The sequence below is a fragment of the Ciconia boyciana genome, chromosome 32 (genome assembly GCF_034638445.1).
Source record: "Ciconia boyciana chromosome 32, ASM3463844v1, whole genome shotgun sequence".
In the NCBI taxonomy this organism is placed as follows: domain Eukaryota; kingdom Metazoa; phylum Chordata; class Aves; order Ciconiiformes; family Ciconiidae; genus Ciconia; species Ciconia boyciana.
Genome location: NC_132965.1, coordinates 1,102,738 through 1,125,201, shown reverse-complemented (window position 1 = coordinate 1,125,201; position 22,464 = coordinate 1,102,738). Strand labels below are relative to the sequence as shown.

The window sequence follows — 22,464 nt, the reverse complement described above, 5'->3', positions numbered from 1 at the left end:
CCCTCTCACTCCAAAATGGACCCAGGCGTCCGGGTGCAGCCCCCCCACCCTAAGAGGCTCCCAGGCGTTCGGGCGCAGCCCCCCACCCCGGCGCCCCGCTCACCTTCATCTTGAAGGCCTTCTTGCCGCCCTTCATGGCGTTGTCGTCGAAGGAGAACTCGTTCTCGCGGATGATGGCCCGGCTGTCCTTGTCCCCGGTGTAGGTGACGACGTAGAAGGCGGGGGCCCACATCTGGAACTCCCGCTCCCAGTTGATGATGGTGGAGAGCGGGGCGCTGACGAGGAACGGGCCCTTGGTGTGGCCCTGGGGGACAGCGCGTCACACGGGGACACGGGGACGGGGCCCTTGGGGGACGTGGGGACAGTGTGACACAGGGGGATGGGCGGGGGGGAGGGCGTGGGACAGGGTCCTCGGGGGACACGGGGACGGCGTCAGATGGAGTCCTTGGGGGACGCGGGGACGGTGTGGGCCAGGTGGGTGACACCGGGACCAGGTAGGTGACACCAGGGCCAGGTGGGTGACACCAGGGCCAGGTGGGTGACACCGGGACCAGGTGGGAGATAGCAGGGCCAGGTGGGTGACACCGGGACCAGGTAGGTGACACCAGGGCCAGGTGGGTGACACCAGGGCCAGGTAGGTGACACCAGGACCAGGTGGGTGACACCAGGGCCAGGTGGGTGACACCAGGGGCCAAGGGGGAGACACCAAGGCCAGGCAAGTGACACCAGGGGCCACGCAGGTGACACCATGAAGCACGAGGTGACACAGGGGCAAGGCTGGTGACACCAGGGGCCAGGCGGGTGACATGGGGACCAAGGGGGAGGCACCAGGGCCAGGTGGGTGACACTGAGGGCCGAGGGGGACACCAAGGCCAGGCAGGTGACACCAGGGGCCAGGTGGGTGACACCATGAAGCACGTAGGTGACACAGGGGCCAGGCGAGTGACACTGGGGGCCAAGGGGGAGACACCAGGGACCAGGCGGGTGACACCGGGGCCACATGGGTGACACCATGAAGCACATAGGTGACACAGGGGCCAGGCGGGTGACACCAGGGCCAGGCGGGTGACGCCAGGGCCAGGGCGGTGACACTAGGGGCCAGGCGGGTGACGCCAGGGGCCACGTGGGTGACACCAGGGGCCAGGCGGGTGACGCCAGGGGCCAGGTGGGTGACGCCAGGGCCAGGCGGGTGACGCCAGGGGCCACGTGGGTGACGCCAGGGCCAGGCGGGTGACACCAGGGGCCACGTGGGTGACACCAGGGCCAGGCCGGTGATGCCAGGGGCCACATGGGTGACGCCAGGGGCCAGGCGGGTGACGCCAGGGACCAGGTGGGTGACGCCAGGGGCCACGTGGGTGACACCAGGGCCAGGTGGGTGACGTCAGGGGCCAGGCGGGTGACGCCACGGCCAGGCGGGTGACACTAGGGGCCAGGCGGGTGACGCCAGAGCCAGGCGGGTGACACCAGGGGCCACGTGGGTGACACCAGGGCCAGGCGGGTGACACTAGGGGCCAGGCGGATGACACCAGGGACCAGGCGGGTGACACCAGGGGCCACGTGGGTGACACCAGGGCCAGGCGGGTGACACTAGGGGCCAGGCGGGTGACACCATGAAGCACATAGGTGACACAGGGGCCAGGTGAGTGACGCCAGGGCCAGGCGGGTGACGCCAGGGGCCACGTGGGTGACACCAGGGCCAGGCGGGTGACGCCAGGGCCAGGCGGGAGCGCCCTCACCTCCTTGTAGAGGGAGTAGAGGAAGACGATGGTCTGGATGGTCTTGCCCAGCCCCATCTCGTCGGCCAGGATGGTGTCGGTGCTCTGGGCCCAGGAGAAGCGCAGCCAGTTCAGCCCCTCCAGCTGGTAGAGGTGCAGGGTGCCGCCCGTCGCCGTGATGAACCGCGGCTGCGTCTCGTACTTCACCGTCGGCTGCCGGCGTGGGGAAGGGTGTCAATGGGTGGGGAAGGGTGTCAGGGGGTGGGGGACCCAGGCATCAGGGCCGCCCAACCCCCTCATGGACCCTTCCCCCCCCCCCCCCCAGGGGGGTCAGTAATGACGTGGAGGTGCTGGGGGACCCAGGGGTCCGGAGAGGGGACCCAGGCATCCAGGGGACACCAGGGTCTGTGGGGGGCACCCAGGGGTCTGGGGAGGGGACCCAAGGGTCCATGGGGGGGGACCCACGTGTCTGGAGAGGGGACCCAGGCGTCCAGGGGACCCCAGGGTCTGTGGGGGGCACCCAGGGGTCTGGGGAGGGGACCCAAGGGTCCATGGGGGGACCCAGGCATCCGGGGGGGACCCAGGTGTCTGGAGAGGGACCCAGGCATCCAGGGGACCCCAGGGTCTGTGGGGGCACCCAGGGGTCTGGGGAGGGACCCAAGGGTCCATGGGGGACCCACGTGTCTGGAGAGGGGACCCAGGCGTCCAGGGGACCCCAGGGTCTGTGGGGGGCACCCAGGGGTCTGGGGAGGGGACCCAAGGGTCCATGGGGGACCCAGGAATCCGGGGGACCCAGGTGTCCGGAGAGGGGACCCAGGCATCCAGGGGACCCCAGGGTCCATGGGGGGGGACCTGGGCATCCAGGGAGGAGACCCAAGGGTCCATGGGAGGGACCCAGGCATCCAGGGGGGGACCCAGGCGTCCAGGGGACCCCAGGGTCCATGGGGGGCACCCAGGGGTCTGGGGAGGGGACCCAAGGGTCCATGGGGGGGACCCAGGAATCCAGGGGGGGACCCAGGTGTCTGGAAAGGGGACCCAGGCACCCAGGGGACCCCAGGGTCCATGGGGGGCACCCAGGGGTCTGGGGAGGGGACTCAGGCATCCGGGGGACCCAAGGGACCATGGGGGGGGGGACCCAGGCATCTGGGGGGGGGCCCAGGGGTCCAGAGGACTCAAAGGCCCAATGGGAGGGGTGTGGGGGGGACCCATGGGTGGGGGGACACCCAGGGGTGGGGGGACACCCAAGCTTCTCGGGGGACGCAGGGGTCCGGGCACTCACGTCGTTGGTGGGGGAGTCGGGGGGTCCCTCCCCCGGCGACTCCTTCTTCTTCTTCTTGTAGCGCCGGGGCTGGGCCGGGTCCTCCCCCATGAACACCTCCCTGGGGACACGGGGACACGGCGGGGACAGGGACACAGAGGGGACACAATGACACGGGGACACCAGGGGGGACAGGACACGAGGGGGATGCAGGAATATGGGGGGACATGGGGACACAGAGGGAGACGGGGGTACAGGGACACCGTGGGGGACACGGGGACATGGAGGGACATGAAGACATGGGGGGGGGACAGGGACATCAGGAGGGATGGGGACATGGAAGGGGACACAGGGACACCAGGGAGGACACAGGGACATGGGGGGGACACAGGGACACGGATGGGACAGGGGACACATGCAGACATGAGGACATGGGGACAACACAGGGACACGTGGCAGCATGAGGACATCGGGGGACTCATGGGGACACAGGGGCACAGAGCCAGTAGGCATGTCCCCATGTCCTCCCTGTGTCCCCGTGTCCCCCCATGTCCCCGTATCCCCAGCCTCACTGGTGCTTGCAGTAGGCATGTCCCCATGTCCCCCCATGTCCCCATGTCCCCCCCCATGTCCTCCCTTGTCCCCCCGTGTCCCCCACCAGTGCTTCCAGTAGTCATGTCCCCATGTGTCCCCAAGTGTCCCCTTGGCCCCCCGTGTCCCCATGTCCCTCCCCGGTGCTTCCAGTAGGCATGTCCCCATGTGTCCCCAAGTGTCCCCTTGGCCCCCCGTGTCCCCATGTCCCTCACCAGTGCTTCCAGTAGGCATGTCCCCATGTGTCCCCAAGTGTCCCCTTGTCCCCCCGTGTCCCCATGTCCCTCACCGGTGCTTCCAGTAGGCCAGCTTGTGGAGGTCGTAGTCGGGGATGGGCATCTCGTCCTCCTCCCAGGTGGCCTGGTCGTAGGGCAGGTCCCGCCACTTCACCAGGTAGTGGTACTGCCCCTTCCGGTCCACGCTGCGCGGCACGCCGTCACCACGCCGTCACGCCCCGCACCGGGCACCCGGGGGACACCGGGCACCGGGGGGGCAATGGGCACCCGGGGGACACCGGGCATTGCAGGGACACCGGGCACCCAGGGGACAACGGGCACCCAGGGGACATCAAGCATCACAGGGACACCGGTCATCACAGGGACACTGGGCACCCAGGGGACACCAGGCACCCAGGGGACAATGGGCACTGCGGGGACACCGGGCATCACGGGGACACCGGGTACTGCAGGGACAATGGGCATCACGGGGACAATGGACACTGCAGGGACAATGGGCACTGCAGGGACAATGGGCATCACAGGGACATCGGGCACCCAGGGGACACCAAGCATCACAGGGACACCAGGCATCACAGGGGACAACAGGCATCACAGGGGACAACGGGTACCCAGGGGACAATGGGCACCCAGGGGACAATGGGCATCATGGGGATACCAGGCACCCAGGGGACACCAGGCACCCAGGGGACGATGGGCACTGCAGGGACACCGAGCATCACGGGGACATCAGGCATCATGGGGACAACAGGCATCATGGGGACAATGAGCACTGTGGGGACACCGGGCACCCAGGGGACAACAGGCACTATGGGGACAACAAGCACCCAGGGGACAATGGGCACCCAGAGGACAATGGGCACCCAGGGACAACAGGCACCCAGGGGACACCGGGCACTGCAGGGACAATGGGCATCACAGGGACACCGGGCACCCAGGGGACACCAGGCATCATGGGGACACCGGGCACTGCGGGGACAGTGGGCACCCAGGGGACAATGGGCACCCAGGGGACACCGGGCACTGCAGGGACAATGGGCACTGCAGGGACAATGGGCATCACGGGGACAATGGGCACCCAGGGGACACCGGGCACCCAGGGGACAATGGGCGTCACGGGGACATGGGGCACTGCAGGGGACATGCGGCACTGCAGGGGACACCAAGCATCACAAGGGACACCAGGCATCACAGGGGACACCAGGCATCACAGGGACAACGGGCACCCAGGGGACACTGGCACCCAGGGGACAATGGGCACTGCGGGGACACCGAGCATCACGGGGACATTGGGCACCCAGGGGACAACAGGCATCATGGGGACAATGAGCACTGTGGGGACACCGGGCACCCAGGGGACAACAGGCACTATGGGGACAACAAGCACCCAGGGGACAATGGGCACCCAGAGGACAATGGGCACCCAGGGACAACAGGCACCCAGGGGACACCGGGCACTGCAGGGACAATGGGCATCATGGGGACACCGGGCACCCAGGGGACACCAGGCACCCAGGGGACAACGGGCACCGTGGGGACACCAGGCACCACGGGGACACTGGGCAAAGTGGGGGACAATGGGCACCCCGGGGGCACCTAACACCCAAGGGGGACAAAAGCACCCAGGGGGTCACTGTACATCGCGGGGACAATGGCACCGTGGGGACACCGGGCACCGCAGGGAGACAAAAGCATCCAGGGGACACTGGGCACTGCAGGGGACACCGGGCACCGCAGGGACAATGGGAACAGTGGGGACACTGGGCATCCAGGGGGACAGCTGGCACCCAGGGACACCAGGCACCCAGGGGACACTGTACACCACGGGTGACAGCATGGCACCGTGGGGACACCGGGCACCGCAGGGACAATGGGAACAGTGGGGACACTGGGCATCCAGGGGGACAGCTGGCACCCAGGGACACCAGGCACCCCCGGGGACACAGAGCCCCCTGGGTGACAGCAAGCACCTATGGGGACACCGGGCACCCACGGGGATGCCAGGCACCCACGGGTGACAGCAGGCACCCATGGGGACACCAGGCATCCCAAGGGACACGGGGACAGCCAGGAGCAATGCGGGGCCAGGCAGGGGTTGCCACGTGCCACCAGGGTGTGGGTGACAGCGGGGGACGTGGAAGGCACCCAAGTGCCACCAGGGGTCACCCGCTGTCACCGGCATCACCAGCTGCCATCAGGGAGACACTGGGGACACGCCAGCGCAGGGGTCACCTGGGGACATGGGGTCACATGGGGACAGGGACACACGGCCAGAACGTGGGGTCACTTGGGGACACGGGGTCACCTGGGGACAGGGGGACATGGAGGGGACATGGAGCATCTGGGGACAGGGACACATGGATAGGACATGGGGTCACTTGGGGACAGGGACACACGGCCAAGACACAGGGTCACCTGGGGACACGGAGGGGACATGGGGTCACTTGGACAGGGACATATAGATGGGACATGGGGTCACCTGGGGACAGGGACACCCCGACAGGACATGGGGTCACTTGGGGACAGGGACACATAGAAGAGACACGGGGTCACTCGGGGACAGGGACATATAGAGAGGACACGGGGTCAGCTGGGGACAAGGACACATGGAGGGCACGTGGGGTCACTTGGGGACGGGGACACACAGGATACGGGGTCACCTGGGGACAGGGACAAACAGGAGAGGGGTCACCTGGGGACAGGGACACCCTGCCAGGACATGGGGTCACCTGGGGACAGGGACACCCGGACAGGACAGGAGGTCACCTGGGGACAGGGACACACGGACAGGAAATGGGGTCACTGGGACACAGGGTCACCTGGGGACAGTGCCCGACTGCTCACGGGGGGGGGGGGGGAGCACCCATGGGTGCTGGGGGTGTCCAGGGGCATCCAAGGGTGCCCAGAGCGTCCCCACGGGTGCCACTAGTGTCCCCAACCACCACCCAGGTGCTCCCCTCCCCCCCACTGGTGGCACCCAGGCTCTCCCCATTTGGGGGGGGCTGCAGGGGTTCCCCCAGTGCTGGGGGGCACCCATGGGTGCTGGGGGTGTCCTTAGAGGACCCAAGGGTGCCCAGAGCGTCCCCACAGGTGCCAGTGGTGTCCCCAAACCCCACCCAGGTGCTCCCCCACCCAGGTGCTCCCCCCCCATACACTGGTGGCACCCAGGCTCTCCCCATTTGGGGGGGCTGCACGGGTTCCTCCGGTGCTGGGGGGCACCCATGGGTGCTGGGGGTGTCCTTAGAGGACCCAAGGGTGCCCAGAGCGTCCCCACGGGTGCCACTAGTGTCCCCAAACCCCACCCAGGTGCTCCCCCCCCTCCCCCCGGTGGCACCCAGGCTCTCCCCATTTGGGGGGGGCTGCAGGGGTTCCCCCAGTGCTGGGGGGCACCCATGGGTGCTGGGGGTGTCCTTAGAGGACCCAAGGGTGCCCAGAGTGTCCCCACAGGTGCCAGCGGTGTCCCCAAACCCCACCCAGGCGCTCCCCTGCCCCCCTGCTGATGCCACCCATACCCTCCCAATTTGGGAGGGGGGGGGCTGGGGGGGTCCCCTGGAGCCTTGTGGCACCCATGGGTGCTGGAGGCGTCCTTAGAGGACCCAAGGGTGCCCAGAGCATCCCCACGGGTGCCACTAGTGTCCCCACGGGTGCCAGCGGTGTCCCCAAACCCCACCCAGGCGCTCCCCTGCTCCCGTGCTGACGCCACCCGTCCCCTCCCAATTTGCGGGGGGGGGGGTGGGGGTCCCCCAGAGCCGCGTGGCACCCATGGGTGCTGCCCTACCTGTGGTTGATGATGCGGTGCACCGTCATCCACTCGGGTTTGATGCCGTAGCGGTAGAAGCGCTCCTCCATCCCCCCGAAAAGGGGGTCCCCCCCGGCCCCCCGTTTCTCGCTCTTGGGGTCGTCGTCCCCCGAGCCGTAGTCGAGGGGGGGGGGCTCGTCCATGTCGTTCTTGCGCTGGTAGTTGCGGTACATCACCAGGTGGAAGATCTCCAGCTGGGGGGACACGGGGGGGCACCCCCAAATTAGGGGGGGGGCAAGCACACCCACCCCCACCCCTCCCCCAGGGCTCCTGGAATGGGGGGGGGGGGGTGCTGAGGAATGGGGGTGCTGCCCCTCTCCCCCTACCCCGGGGGGGGGGCGCTGCGCATGATGGCGTCCCCGAGGTGGGGATGTTGGGGGTCCCTGAGACTGGGGATACCCCTGCTGGGGATATCGGGGTGTCCCCACTCCTGGGGGACCCCCCTGCTGCAGATATCGGGGTGTCCCCAAGCCTGAGGAACCCCCCCAGTTCCCCCCTGCTGGGGATATTGGGGTGTCTTCATTCCTGAGGAACCCCCCCAGTTCCCCCCTGCTGGGGATACTGGGGTGTCCTCAAGCCTGGGGACCCCCCAGCTGGGGATATCGGGGTGTCCCCAGTTCTGGGGGACCCCCCACATCCCCCCTGCTGGGGATATTGGGGTGTCACCAGCCCCGGCCCCCCCAGACTGGGTACATCAGGGCCACCCAGTACCAGGCCCACCCAAACTGGGTACCTCAAGACACCCCGATATCAGGGTCCCCCACACTGGGTACCTCAGCCCCCCCAGTACCAGGCCCCCCTCACTGGATGCACCCCGACACCTCGATATTGGGGCCCCCCCACACTGGGTACATCAAGACACCCCGATATGGGGGTCCCCCCAAACTCAGTACATCAGGGCCCCCCAGTACCAGGCCCCCCACACTGGGTACCTCAAGACACCCCGATATCGGGGTCCCCCCACACTGGGTACATCAAGACACCCCAATATCGGGGCCCCCAAACTCAGTACATCAGGGCCCCCAGTACCAGGCCCCCCACACTGGGTACCTCAAGACACCCCGATATCAGGGCCCCCGGTACCAGGCCCCCCACTGGGTACCTCAGCCCCCCCCCCCCAGTACCAGGCCCCCCTCACTGGGTGCACCCGACACCTCGATATTGGGGCCCCCAAACTGGGTACCTCAAGACACCCCAATATCAGGGCCCCTGGTACCAGGCCCCCCACTGGGTACCTCAGCCCCCCACTGGGTGCACCCTGACACCTCGATATTGGGGCCCCCAAACTGGGTACATCAAGACACCCCGATATCGGGGCCCCCACACTGGGTACATCAGGGCCCCCCAGTACCAGGCCCCCCCACTGGGTACCCCAGCCCCCCCAGTAGCAGCCCCCCACTGGGTGCACCCCGACACCTCGATATTGGGGACCCCCACACTGGGTACATCAAGACACCCTGATATCAGGGCCCCCCGGTACCAGGCCCCCCCACTGGGTACCTCAAGACACCCCGATATCAGGGCCCCCCACACTGGGTATGCCAGGGCCCCCAGTACCAGGCCCCCCTCACTGGGTGCACCCCGACACCTCGATATTGGGGCCCCCCAAACTGGGTACCTCAAGACACCCCAATATCAGGGCCCCCTGGTACCAGGCCCCCCCACTGGGTACCCCAGCCCCCCAGTAGCAGCCCCCCCACTGGGTGCACCCTGACACCTCGATATTGGGGACCCCCCCAAACTGGGTACATCAAGACACCCCGATATCAGGGCCCCCCACACTGGGTATACCAGGGCCCCCGGTACCAGGCCCCCCACACTGGGTACCTCAAGACACCCCGATATCGGGGTCCCCACACTGGGTACATCAGGGCCCCCAGTACCAGGCCCCCCACTGGGTACATCAAGACACCCCGATATCGGGCCCCCCCCCCCGGGTGCACCCCGACAGCGGGGCCCCCCCGTACCTGCAGCTCCTTGATCCAGGAGCAGTGCCAGTAGGAGAGCCCGACCCACTTGACGAAGAACTCCCGCTCCGAGCGGCCCTGCAGCGCCGGGGGGGGGCCCTCGGGGGGGGCCCCCGGGGGAGCGGCCACGGGGGGGGGCGGCTCCCCCCACCGCCAGTACAGGATCTTCTGCACCCGCCCCTTCAGCACCGGGCACTGCGGGGGACAGCGGGGTTGGGGACAGCGGGGACGGCCACGTCCGTGTGTCGTGTGTGTCCCCCCCCTCGCCACGCTCAGAGCTGGGAGCACCCCCCCGGAGGGGGGGGCAGGTCCCCATCCAAGGGGTGGCTGTCCCCGCTCTGTCCCCAAGGGGTGGCTGCAGCGTCCCCATGCTGGCCACATCGCCGTGGTTGTCCTCGTCCCTGTCCCCAGCCTGTCCCTGTCCCCAGCCTCGAGCCGCCCCTGTCCCCACCCCTGTCCCCATCAGGTCCTGTCCCTGTCCCCAGCCTTGAGCCAGCCCTGTCCCCAGCCTGTCCCTGTCCCTGTCCCCAGCCCTGAGCTGTCACTGTCCCCATCAGGTCCTGTCCCTGTCCCCAGCCTCAAGCCACCCCTGTCCCCATCCCTGTCCCCATCAGGTCCTGTCCCTGTCCCCAGCCTTGAGCCAGCCCTGTCCCCAGCCTGTCCCTGTCCCTGTCCCCAGCCGAGCTGTCACTGTCCCCAGCCCTGTCCCTGTCCCCAGCCTTGAGCCATCCTTGTCCCCACCCCTGTCCCCAGCCTGTCCCTGTCCCCAGCCTTGAGCCAGCCCTGTCCCCAGCCTGTCCCTGTCCCTGTCCCCAGCCCTGAGCTGTCACTGTCCCCATCAGGTCCTGTCCCTGTCCCCAGCCTCGAGCCACCCCTGTCCCCATCCCTGTCCCCATCAGGTCCTGTCCCTGTCCCCAGCCTTGAGCCAGCCCTGTCCCCAGCCTGTCCCTGTCCCTGTCCCCAGCCGAGCTGTCACTGTCCCCAGCCCTGTCCCTGTCCCCAGCCTTGAGCCATCCTTGTCCCCACCCCTGTCCCCAGCCTGTCCCTGTCCCCAGCCTTGAGCCAGCCCTGTCCCCAGCCTGTCCCTGTCCCTGTCCCCAGCCCTGAGCTGTCACTGTCCCCAGCCCTGTCCCTGTCCCCAGCCTTGAGCCATCCTTGTCCCCAGCCCTGTCCCCAGCCTGTCCCTGTCCCCATCCCTGCCCCGTCCCTGTCCCCATCAGGTCCTGTCCCTGTCCCCAGCCTCGAGCCGCCCTGTCCCCATCCCTGTCCCCATCAGGTCCTGTCCCTGTCCCCAGCCTGTCCCTGTCCCCAGCCTTGAGCCGTCCTTGTCCCCAGCCCTGTCCCCAGCCTGTCCCTGTCCCTAGCCCTGAGCTGTCCCTGTCCCCACCCCTGTCCCCAGCCTCGAGCCACCCCTGTCCCCATCCCTGTCCCCATCAGGTCCTGTCCCTGTCCCCAGCCTCGAGCCGCCCCTGTCCCCATCCCTGTCCCCATCAGGTCCTGTCCCTGTCCCCAGCCTGTCCCTGTCCCCAGCCTTGAGCCGTCCTTGTCCCCAGCCCTGTCCCCAGCCTGTCCCTGTCCCCAGCCCTGAGCTGTCCCTGTCCCCAGCCTGTCCCTGTCCCTGTCCCCAGCCCTAAGCTGTCCCTGTCCCCAGCCCTGTCCCCAGCCTGTCCCTGTCCCCATCCCTGCCCTGTCCTTGTCCCCATCAGGTCCTGTCCCTGTCCCCAGCCTTGAGCCATCCCTGTCCCCAGCCCTGTCCCCATCCCTGCCCTGTCCCTGTCCCCAACCTTGAACCATCCCTGCCCCATCCTCATCCTGTCCCCGTCCCCATCAGATCCTGTCCCCAACCTTGAGCCAACCCTGTCCCCATCCTCCTGCTGTCCCCACCCCTGTCCCCAGGCTGTCCCGTCCCTGTCCCATCAGGTCCCTGACCAGTCCCTGTCCCCCCGTCCGTCTTGTCCCCGTCCCCTCCCTGTCCCCACCAGGTCCTCCCCATGTCCCCCCCAGAGCATTCCTGTCCCATGCCCTCCATGTCCCTGTCCCCACCAGGTTCATGTCCCTTCCCTGTCCCCATCCCTGTCCCCGTCTTCTCCATGTCCCATCCTCACCAGGTCCCGTCCCCATCCCTGTCCCTGTCCCATCCCCCTCCCCTCCCTGTCCTCACCAGGTCCCTGTCCTGTCCCCAACCCTGTCCCCATCCCATTCCCATCTCCTCCATGTCCCATCCCCATCCATGTCCCCATCCCCGCCAGCTCCGTCTCTGTCCCCATCCCTGTCCCATCCCCATCCTCTCCCTGTCTCCATCAGGTCCCTGTCCCATCCCCATCCCTGTCCCCACGTCCCCACAAGGTCCTTGTCCCATCCCTGTCCTGTCCCCACCAGGTCATTGTCCCCCTCCCCCGCCACATCCCATCACTGTCCCATCCCCACCATGTCCCATCCCTGTCCTCGTCACCATCAGGTCCTTGTCCCATCTCCATCCGTGTCCCATCCCTGTCCCCATCCCCACCAGGTTCTTGTCCCATCCCCACCCATGTCCTGTCCCCACCAGGTCATTGTCCCCATCCTCACCCACATCCCATCGCTGTTCCATCCCCACCAGGTCCCATCCCTGTCCCCATCCCCACCAGGTCCCTGTCCTGTCCCCACCCATGTCCCATCCCTGTCCCCGTCCCCACCAGGTCCCTGTCCCGTCCCCACCCATGTCCCATCCCCGTCCCTGTCCCCACCCATGTCCCATCCCCGTCCCTGTCCCCACCAGGTCCCTGTCCTGTCCCCACCCATGTCCCATCCCCATCCCTGTCCCCACCAGGTCCCTGTCCTGTCCCCATCCCCACCAGGTCCCTGTCCTGTCCCCATCCATGTCCCATCCCCGTCCCTGTCCCCACCAGCTCCCTGTCCCGTCCCCACCCATGTCCCATCCTTGTCCCTGTCCCCACCAGGTCCCTGTCCCGTCCCCACCCATGTCCCATCCTTGTCCCTGTCCCCATGAGGTCCCTGTCCCATCCCCACCCATGTCCCATCCCCACCCATGTCCCCACCAGGTCCCTGTCCCATCCCCACCCATGTCCCATCCCTGTCCTGTCCCCACCAGGTCCCTGTCCTGTCCCCACCCATGTCCCATCCCCATCCCTGTCCCCACCAGGTCCCTTTCCCATCCCCACCCATGTCCCATCCCCACCCATGTCCCCACCAGGTCCCTGTCCCATCCCCACCCATGTCCCATCCCTGTCCCCATCCCCACCAGGTCCCTTTTCTGTCCCCACCCATGTCCCATCCCCACCCATGTCCCCACCAGGTCCCTGTCCTGTCCCCACCCATGTCCCATCCCTGTCCCCGTCCCCACCAGGTCCCTGTCCCATCCCCACCCATGTCCCATCCCCGTCCCTGTCCCCACCAGGTTCCTGTCCTGTCCCCACCCATGTCCCATCCCTGTCCCCATCCCCACCAGGTCACTGTCCCACCCCCACCCATGTCCCCACCAGGTCCTTCTCCCATCCTCACCCACGTCCCCTCCCTCTCCGGTCCCCACCAGGTCCCCCCCACCTCCCCCGTCCCCGTGTCCCCGTGTCCCCGTACCGTGCAGCGGGGACAGAGCCACTCGCCGTTGGGGACCTCGGGCAGGGGGGGGTTGAGGCAGTGGATGTGGTAGGAGGAGACGCAGGCGTCGCAGCAGAGCAGCTCCCCCCCGTCCTTGCACACCCGGCAGTACTCCATGTGGTCGTCCTCCTCCTCCTTCTCCCCTTCCTCCTCCTCCTCCTCTTCCTCCTCCTCCTCCTCCTTCGCTTCCCACTGCACCCCCTCCTTCTCCTGAGCAACACCCCGCGTCAGGCAGCCCCAACCGCTGGGGGACGCCCCCAAAACAGCACCCAGGGACCCCGAACTTCCCAGGGACACCCTGAGGGACACCCAACCTCCTGGGGACACCCCCAAAACAGCACCCAGGGACCCCAAACCTCCTGGAGACACCCCCAAAACAGCACCCAGGGACCCCGAACCTCCCAGGAACACCCTGAGGGACACCCAACCTCCTGGAGATACCTCCAAAACAGCACCCAGGGACCCCAAACTTCCCAGGGACACCCTGAGGGACACCCAACCTCCTGGAGACACCCCCAAAACAGCACCCAGGGACCCCAAACCTCCTGGAGACACCCCAAAACAGCACTCAGGGACCCCGAACTTCCCAGGGACACCCCCAAAACAGCACCCAACCTCCTGGGGACACCCCCAAAACAGCACCCAGGGACCCCAAACCTCCTGGAGACACCCCCAAAACAGCACCCAGGGACCCCGAACCTCCCAGGAACACCCTGAGGGACACCCAACCTCCTGGAGATACCTCCAAAACAGCACCCAGGGACCCCAAACTTCCCAGGGACACTCTGAGGGACACCCAACCTCCTGGAGACACCCCCAAAACAGCACCCAGGGACCCCAAACTTCCCAGGGACACCCTGAGGGACACCCAACCTCCTGGAGACACCCCAAAACAGCACTCAGGGACCCTGAACTTCCCAGGTACACCCCCAAAACAGCACCCAACCTCCTGGGGACACCCCCAGAACAGCACCCAGGGACACCGAACTTCCCAGGAACACCCTGAGGGACACCCAACCTCCTGGAGACACCCCAAAACAGCACCCAGGGACCCCAAACTTCCCAGGGACACCCTGAGGGACCCCAAACCTCCTGGAGACACCCCAAAACAGCACCCAGGTACCCCAAACCTCCTGGAGACACCCCCAAAACAGCACCCAGGTACCCCGAACCTCCCAGGAACACCCTGAGGGACACCCAACCTCCTGGAGATACCTCCAAAACAGCACCCAGGGACCCCGAACTTCCCAGGGACACCCTGAGGGACACCCAACCTCCTGGGGACACCCCCAAAACAGCACCCAGGTACCCCGAACCTCCCAGGAACACCCTGAGGGACACCCAACCTCCTGGAGATACCTCCAAAACAGCACCCAGGGACCCCAAACTTCCCAGGGACACCCTGAGGGACACCCAACCTCCTGGAGACACCCCCAAAACAGCACCCAGGGACCCCAAACTTCCCAGGGACACCCTGAGGGACACCCAACCTCCTGGAGACACCCCCAAAACAGCACCCAGGGACCCCAAACCTCCTGGAGACACCCCAAAACAGCACTCAGGGACCCTGAACTTCCCAGGTACACCCCCAAAACAGCACCCAACCTCCTGGGGACACCCCCAGAACAGCACCCAGGGACACCGAACTTCCCAGGAACACCCTGAGGGACACCCAACCTCCTGGAGACACCCCCAAAACAGCACCCAGGGACCCCAAACCTCCTGGAGACACCCCAAAACAGCACCCAGGTACCCCGAACCTCCCAGGAACACTCTGAGGGACACCCAACCTCCTGGAGATACCTCCAAAACAGCACCCAGGGACCCCGAACTTCCCAGGGACACCCTGAGGGACACCCAACCTCCTGGAGACACCCCCAAAACAGCACCCAGGGACCCCAAACTTCCCAGGGACACCCTGAGGGACACCCAACCTCCTGGAGACACCCCCAAAACAGCACCCAGGGACCCCAAACCTCCTGGAGACACCCCAAAACAGCACTCAGGGACCCTGAACTTCCCAGGGACACCCCCAAAACAGCACCCAACCTCCTGGGGACACCCCCAGAACAGCACCCAGGGACACCGAACTTCCCAGGAACACCCTGAGGGACACCCAACCTCCTGGAGACACCCCCAAAACAGCACCCAGGTACCCTGAACCTCCCAGGAACACCCTGAGGGACACCCAACCTCCCGGAGACACCCCCAAAACAGCACCCAGGGACCCCGAACTTCCCAGGGACACCCTGAGGGACACCCAACCTCCTCGGGATGCCTCCCAGGGACACCCAAACCTCCTAGGGACACCCCCAAAACTGCACCCAGAGACACCCAAACCTCCTGGGGACACCCTGAGGGACACCCAACCTCCTGAAGACACCTCCATGGACGCCCAAACCCCCCCAAGGACTCGTAAAGCCCCCCCAGGGACCCCCAAACCCCCTAGAGAATGCCCCAACCCACACCAGGGACCTTCAAGCTGCCCCCAGGATCCCCCTAGGGACCCCCAAACTCCCCCAGGGAACCATAAAGCCCCCCAGGGATCCCCAAAATGCTCCCAGGGACCCCTCTAGGGACCACTAAAGCCCCCCCAGGATGCCCCTAGGGACCCCCAAACCCTGCATGGAACTCCCCTGGGGACCCACCAACGATCTCTAAAGCCCCCTAGAGACCCCCAACCCCCCCAGGATCCCCTAGGGACCCCAAACCCCCTACGGGGACCCCCTAGGAACGCCCAAACCCCCTCAGGGATCACCAAACCCCCCGGGGACCCCAACCCCCAGGATCCCCCTAGGGACCCCAAACCCCCACAGGGATCCCCAAACCACCACCCAGATTCCTCCAGGGACCCTCAAACCCCCCGGGGACCCCTAGGAATGCCCAAACCCCCTCAGGGACCACCAATCCACCCCCAGGGACCCCCAACCCCCAGGACCTCCCTAGGGACCCCTAAACCCTGCATGAAACTCCCCGGGGACCCACCAACGATCTCTAAAGCCCCCCAGAGACCCCCAAATGCCCCCAGGATACCTCTAGGGACCCTCAAACCCCTCCCGGATCCCCCTAGGGATCCCCAAACGCCCTCAGGGATCAACAAACCCTCCCCAGGGACCCCGTCCCCCAGGATCCCTCTGGGGACCCTCAAACCCCCTGCGGGGACGCCCTAGGAACACCCAAACACCCTCAGGGACCCCAACTCCCCAGGATCCCCTAGGGACCCCAAACCCTGCATGAAACTCCCCAGGGACCCACCAACGATCTCTAAAGCCCCCTACAGACGCCCAAACCCCTGTGGGGACCCTCTAGGAAGCAACAAACCCCCTCAGGGACCACCAAAACCCCACCAGGGACCCCCAACCCACCCAGGATCCCCCTAGGGACCCCAAACTCCCTGCGGGGACCCCCCTAGGAATGCCCAAACCCGCTCACGGACCACCAAACTCTCCCAAGGACCCCTCTAGGAAGCCCCAAACCCTCATGAAACCCCCACGGACCCCCAAGTCCCCCTCCCCATCCCGCAGCTCACGCAGTGGGGGCAGCTCCAGCGTCCCTCGGGCGCGCGGTCGAGCTCGGGGTCGAGGCAGACGAGGTGGTAGGCGCGGGGGCAGGTGTCGCAGAGGATGATCTCCCCGCCCTGCTGGCACACCTCGCAGTAGTCCTGGTGGTCCGTCTCGTAGCCGTCCCCCTCCTCCTCCGGCCCCGGGCCTGCGGGGACGCCACGCACCGCCCGCTGCCACCCGGATTGATGGGGGGGGGGGGGGGGAGGGATGGGGCGGGGGGCGCCGGAGACAGGGGGATGGGGGCACTGGGGATGGGGACATGGGGGCACTGGGGGACGGGGACATGGGAGGACTGGGGGATGGGGACGCTGGGGGCACTGGGGGATGGGGACATGGGGGGACCGGGGGATGGGGGCATGGGGATGCTGGGAGCACTGGGGGCACTGGGGGATGGGGACATGGGGGACGGGAGCAGGGGGACACCAAGGGACAGGGATGCTGGGGGACAGGGGATGGGGACATCCAGGGATGGGGACATGGGGGCACTGGGGGCAGGGAGGCACTGGGGGACAGGGACATGGGGGGACCAGAGGATGGGGGCATGGGGACACTGGGGGATGGGGACATGGGGGCACACGGGGCAGGGAGGCACCAGGGGACGGAGGCGCTGGGGATGGGGACATGGGGACGCTGGGGATGGGGACAGCAGGCAACAGGGGCGCACTGGGGATAGGGACATAGGGGCACTGGGGGATGGGGCACTGGGGGACGGGAGCAGGGGGACAGCAAGGGACAGGGACGCTGGGGGACAGGGGATGGGGACACCCAGGGATGGGGGCACTGGGGATGGGGACGCTGGGGATGGGGACAGCGGGTGACAGGGATGCGCTGGGGGCAATGGGGATGGGGACAGCAGGGGACAGCGGCGCTGGGAATTGGGACATGGGGGTGCTGGGGATGGAGCACTGGGGGACAGGAGCAGGGGGACACCAGGGGACAGGGACACTGGGGGACAGGGGATGGGGACATGGGGGATGGGGACATGGAGGTGCTGAAGGATGGGGACACGGGGGCACTGGGGACACCCAGGGACAGGGGCATAGGGGCACTGGGGATGGGGGCAGGGGGCGCTGGGGAACGGGCACTGGGGGACAGGGACATGGGGACACCCAGGGAGGGGGGGTGGGGCACTGGCGATGGGGGCACTGGGGACAGGGGCTGGGGGGCACCGGGGAATGGGGACATCGGGGCACCGGAGATGGGGCATTGGGACACTGGGGACAGGGACACCCAGGGCTGGGGGCACTGGGGGATGGGGACAGCAGAGGACAGGGGCACTGGGGATGGGGACACTGGGGGACAGGGTACTGGGGGGTGAGGGCACTGGGGTTGGGGACACCCAGGGACAGGGGTGCTGGGAATGGGGACAGCGGGGGACAGGGGCACTAGGGATGGGGGCACTGGGACACAGGGACACCGGGGATGGGGACACCAGGGGATGGAGGCACCAGGGAGACAGGGACACTGGGGACACCAAGGGCACTGGGTGGATGGGAGCACTGGGACACAGGGACAGGGTGGCACCAGGGACATGGGCGCTGGGGACAGCAGGGGATGGGGGCACCAGCACACCAGGGGACAGGGACATGGGGACACTGGGAAACCTGGAGACAGGGACAGCGGGGACAGCAGATACCCAGGAGAGATGGTAGGGACAGGGACGGGGACATGGGGACACCACTACACCCCTTGGAAGAAGCCAGGGGCTGGGGACCCCCCGGACGCCACCACCGACACGGGGAAGGGACCGATGACCCTGCTCAGGGGGACACCACGGGCTCGGGGACCCCGGGTGACAACTTGGGGACACTGGGGGGTGGGGTGTCTCACCGTGCGCGGGCGCCACGCCCGTCCCCACGGGGCCGCGCTCCCGGCTGAGGCCGGCGCAGGGGGCTGCAAGGAGAGAGGGGGGGGGGGGGACGGGGGCGTCACCCGGCGTCCCCGCCGCGGGGTCTGGGGTGGGTGGTGGTGGCACCCGGGGGCCGGTGACACTTGGGGACACTCACCCTTCTTCTTCTTGCGGCCGGGACGTCCCCGCTTGAGCTTCTTGAGGCGGGTGGTGGGGTCAGGACGGGCGGTGGCACCCAGCACCCCCGGGCTCTCGGCGTCAGACTCCTCCTCCACCTCCCCCGCGTCCTCGCTCTGCCCGGGGACAGCGGGTGACGTCGGGGACAGCGGGTGACACCAGGTGGCGTCAGAGACAGCAGGTGGCATCAGGGGACAAAGGGACATGGGGACCGGGAGACCAGGGGGTGGGGGGGACAGTGAGATATGGGGGGCAGGGGCGGGATGGGGCCACGGGGCGGGGTGCCACCGCTTGGGGACACTGGGGGACAGGAGGGGACCCAGGGGTCCGAGCCGTACTGAGCTGCTCTTCTTGCGCTTGCCGCCCAGGACGCCCAGTTTGATCTTCAGCGGCGCCATCTTCCTCCCCTTCATCTTCCTCTTCAGTTCCGGCACCCGCGGGCTCTTGCTGCGCTTCTTGTGGCCGGGACCTGCAGGGGGACCCAGGCGTTTGGGGGGGGACGGGGACCCAGGCATCCGGGCACCCCCTCCCCCAGCCCCACGAGGACCCTAGGGACCCCCCAAAGCCCCCCAGGACCCTCCTAGGGACCCACAAACTCCTTAGGGAATGCCCCAACCCACCCCAGGGACCCCCAAACTGCCCCCAGGATCCCCCTAGGGACACCCACTCCCCCCAGGGATCCCTAAAGCCTCCCCAGGGACCCCCCAAAGCCCCCCAGCATCCCCCTAGGGACCCCCCAAACTCCCCCAGGGACCCCCAACTCATGAGGACCCAGGCATCCGGGCACCCACTCCCCAAAGTCAGGCAAGGACCCAGGCATCCAGGGGGACCCAGGCATTTGGGCACCCCCTCCCCCAGCCCCATGAGGACCCTAGGGACCCCCCAAAGCCCCCCAGGACCCTCCTAGGACCCACAAACCCCTTAGGGAATGCCCCAACCCACCCCAGGGACCCCCAAACTGCCCCCAGGATCCCCCTAGGGATGCCTCCCCCCGCCCAGGGATCCCTAAAGCCTCCCCAGGGACCCCCCCAAAGCTCCCCAGCATCCCCCTAGGGACCCCCAAACTCCCCAGGGACCACTAAAGTCCCCCCAGGGACCCCCAACTCATGAGGACCCAGGCATCCGGGCACCCACTCCACCCCAAAGTCAGGCGAGGACCCAGGCATTCGGGGTGGGGGGGACCCAGGTGTCCGGGCACCCCCTCCCCAAACCCAGCGAGGACCCAGGCGTCCGGGGGGGGACCCAGGCGTCCGGGCACCCCCTCCCCAAACCCAGCGAGGACCCAGGCGTCCAGGGGGGGACCCAGGCATCCGGGCACCCCCTCCCCAAACCCAGCGAGGACTCAGGCGTCCAGGCAGCACCCACCTTTGCCCTCCTTGGTCTTGGCCTTGCGCAGGGGTGGGGGGGGTGCCTCGGGGGCCACGGCAGCCACGGCGGCTGACACTTGCTCGGCCACGGCAGCGGCGGCAGCGGCGGCGGCGGCAGCCACGGCGGCGGCGGAGCCCTTGAAGGGGTTGTTGGCGCTGAACTCCCGCCACTTGGCCCCCAAGATGGTCATCATCTTCGACATGGGGATTTTGGGGTTCTTCTTGGCGATCAGGGGCCTGATGGGGAGAGAGGGAGGGAGGGAGGTGGGCTGGGAACCCAGGCGTCCGGGGGGAGTAGGGGACCCCAGGCACCTAGGGGGGCACCCAGGGTCCACTGATGCTCCCCACAGGCCCCTTTCACCCCAAGGTGCCCCCGTAGCACCCCGAGGTGCTCCTGTAGCCCCTCAAGATCCTAAGACGTCTCCCAGTACTCAGAAGGACACCCCCCCACCCCCCCCCAGGATGCCAAGGGACCCCCAGCACTCCAGGGTGCCCCCCATTCCCCCGAGGTGTCCCCCAGCACCCTGAGATACCCTAAAAAGACCCTCACCGGCACCCTGAAGTGTCCCCCAGCACCCAGAGGGACCCTCCAGGACCACAAGGTGACCCCCAGGACCCCAAGGTGCCCCCTGCACCCTGAGATAACCTAAAAGGACCCTCACCAGCACCCTGAAGTGTCCCCCCACCACCCAGAGGGACCCTCCAAGACCCTGTGGTGACCCCCAGCACTCCAAGGTGCCCCCCAGGACCCCAGGGTGCCCCCTGCCCCCAGCCCCACCTCATGAACTGGCTGAAGGCCTTGTAGTTGGTGAGGGTGTGATAGTCCTCCTCGGTGAAGACATGGTCCACGTCCTCCAGCCCCCAGGCCCCCAGCAGCTGCGCCGAGGACTTCTGCTCCACCGCCTGTGCCAGGGAGGGGGACACGGGGGGACACGGGGGGGACACGGCCAGGCCGTGGGGAGGGGACACGACAGAGACCGACACCAGGATGGGGAGAGGGGGATGAGAAACACACAGGAATAGGGACAGAGAGGACGAGGAGACACGTCACCTGCCGGGACCCCCACAGGCCCCAACACGGGTGATGGGTCGCCCACAAGGACCCACATGGGCAAAGGGACCCCCACGGGCACCCACACAAGTGATGGGACCCCCCCACAGGCACCCACAAGGATGACAGGACCCCCATGGGCCCTGACATGGGGATGGGACCCCCACAGGTACCCACATGGCAACGGGACCCTCATGGGTCCCCACGCAGTGACAGGGTACCCACAGGCACCACACGGGTGACGGGACCCCCATGGGCCCTGACACGGGGATGGGACCCCCATGGACCCCCACATGGGCGACGGGACCCCCACAGGCCCCCACACAACGACAAGGACCCACATGGGTGTTGGGACCCCCACTGACACCCACACAGGTGACGAGACACAAGTGTTGGGCCCTGACACAAGTGTTGGGACCTCCACAAGGACCTCATGGGTGACAGGACCCCCACGGGTGTCAGGACCCCCACAGTGATGGAACCCCCATGGGTCCCCACACAGGGTAGCACTAGGGGAGCCCCTGCACCCCCAGGTGCCCCCCCCCCCAACCCACTGAGTGCCCCCCCACCCATGGGTGCCCCCGGGTCATACCTTCACCTTCTGCCCCCCCTCCTCGTCGGCCTTTTTCCGTCTCTTCGTCTTCTTCTCCTTCTTCTCGCGGTGCTTCCGCCGCCGCTTCCTGGCCGCCCCCCCGGAGTCGCTGCCGCCGCTCTCCGACTTCTCCCGGTACTCTTCCCGCTGGTATTCCTCCCGCTCCGACTCCAGCTCATCCTCGCTCACCTGAGACCACCGCCCAGTGCTCGTCCTCGGGGCCCATCAGCCCTCCCCGGGGCCCGTCAGCCGCCCCGAGACCCCCGTCAGTCGCCCCAACCCCATCAGCCGCCCCGAGACCCCCATCAGCCGCCCCAGGACCCCGTCAGCCACCCCCAACCCCGTCAGCCACCCCAAGACCCCCATCAGCTGCCCCAGGACCCTGTCAGTCACCCCCAACCCCATCAGCCACCCTGAGACCCCCATCAGCCGCCCCAGGACCCCGTCAGCCACCCCAAGACCCCCATCAGCTGCCCCAGGACCCAGTCAGTCGCCCCAACCACGTCAGCTGCCCCGAGACCCCCATCAGCCACCCCGAGACCCCATCAGTCACCCCCAACCCCATCAGCCACTCTGAGACCCCCATCAGCCGCTCCAGGATCCCCATCAGTCACCCCCAACCCCATCAGCCGCCCCAAGACCCCCATCAGCCGCTCCAGGATCCCCATCAGTCACCCTCAACCCCATCAGCCGCCCTGAGAC

The 22,464-nt window shown here is 67.6% G+C and overlaps 1 protein-coding gene across 1 annotated transcript in view; it reads right to left on the bottom strand.

The window, feature by feature from the left end:
* The window catches only part of CHD3 (chromodomain helicase DNA binding protein 3), a 77,263-nt gene that overhangs the window by 41,656 nt on the left and 13,143 nt on the right, over positions 1-22,464 (bottom strand). The window contains exons 3-15 of the mRNA XM_072848621.1: positions 21,763-21,951; positions 20,898-21,022; positions 20,118-20,356; positions 19,091-19,221; positions 18,733-18,868; positions 16,693-16,871; positions 13,143-13,373; positions 9,567-9,761; positions 7,579-7,793; positions 3,854-3,985; positions 2,995-3,094; positions 1,737-1,928; positions 104-304 (exon numbers count right to left, since the gene is read on the bottom strand). Coding sequence (XP_072704722.1) covers positions 104-304; positions 1,737-1,928; positions 2,995-3,094; positions 3,854-3,985; positions 7,579-7,793; positions 9,567-9,761; positions 13,143-13,373; positions 16,693-16,871; positions 18,733-18,868; positions 19,091-19,221; positions 20,118-20,356; positions 20,898-21,022; positions 21,763-21,951 — 2,265 coding nt within the window. The remainder of the gene's footprint in view (positions 1-103; positions 305-1,736; positions 1,929-2,994; positions 3,095-3,853; positions 3,986-7,578; positions 7,794-9,566; positions 9,762-13,142; positions 13,374-16,692; positions 16,872-18,732; positions 18,869-19,090; positions 19,222-20,117; positions 20,357-20,897; positions 21,023-21,762; positions 21,952-22,464) is intronic.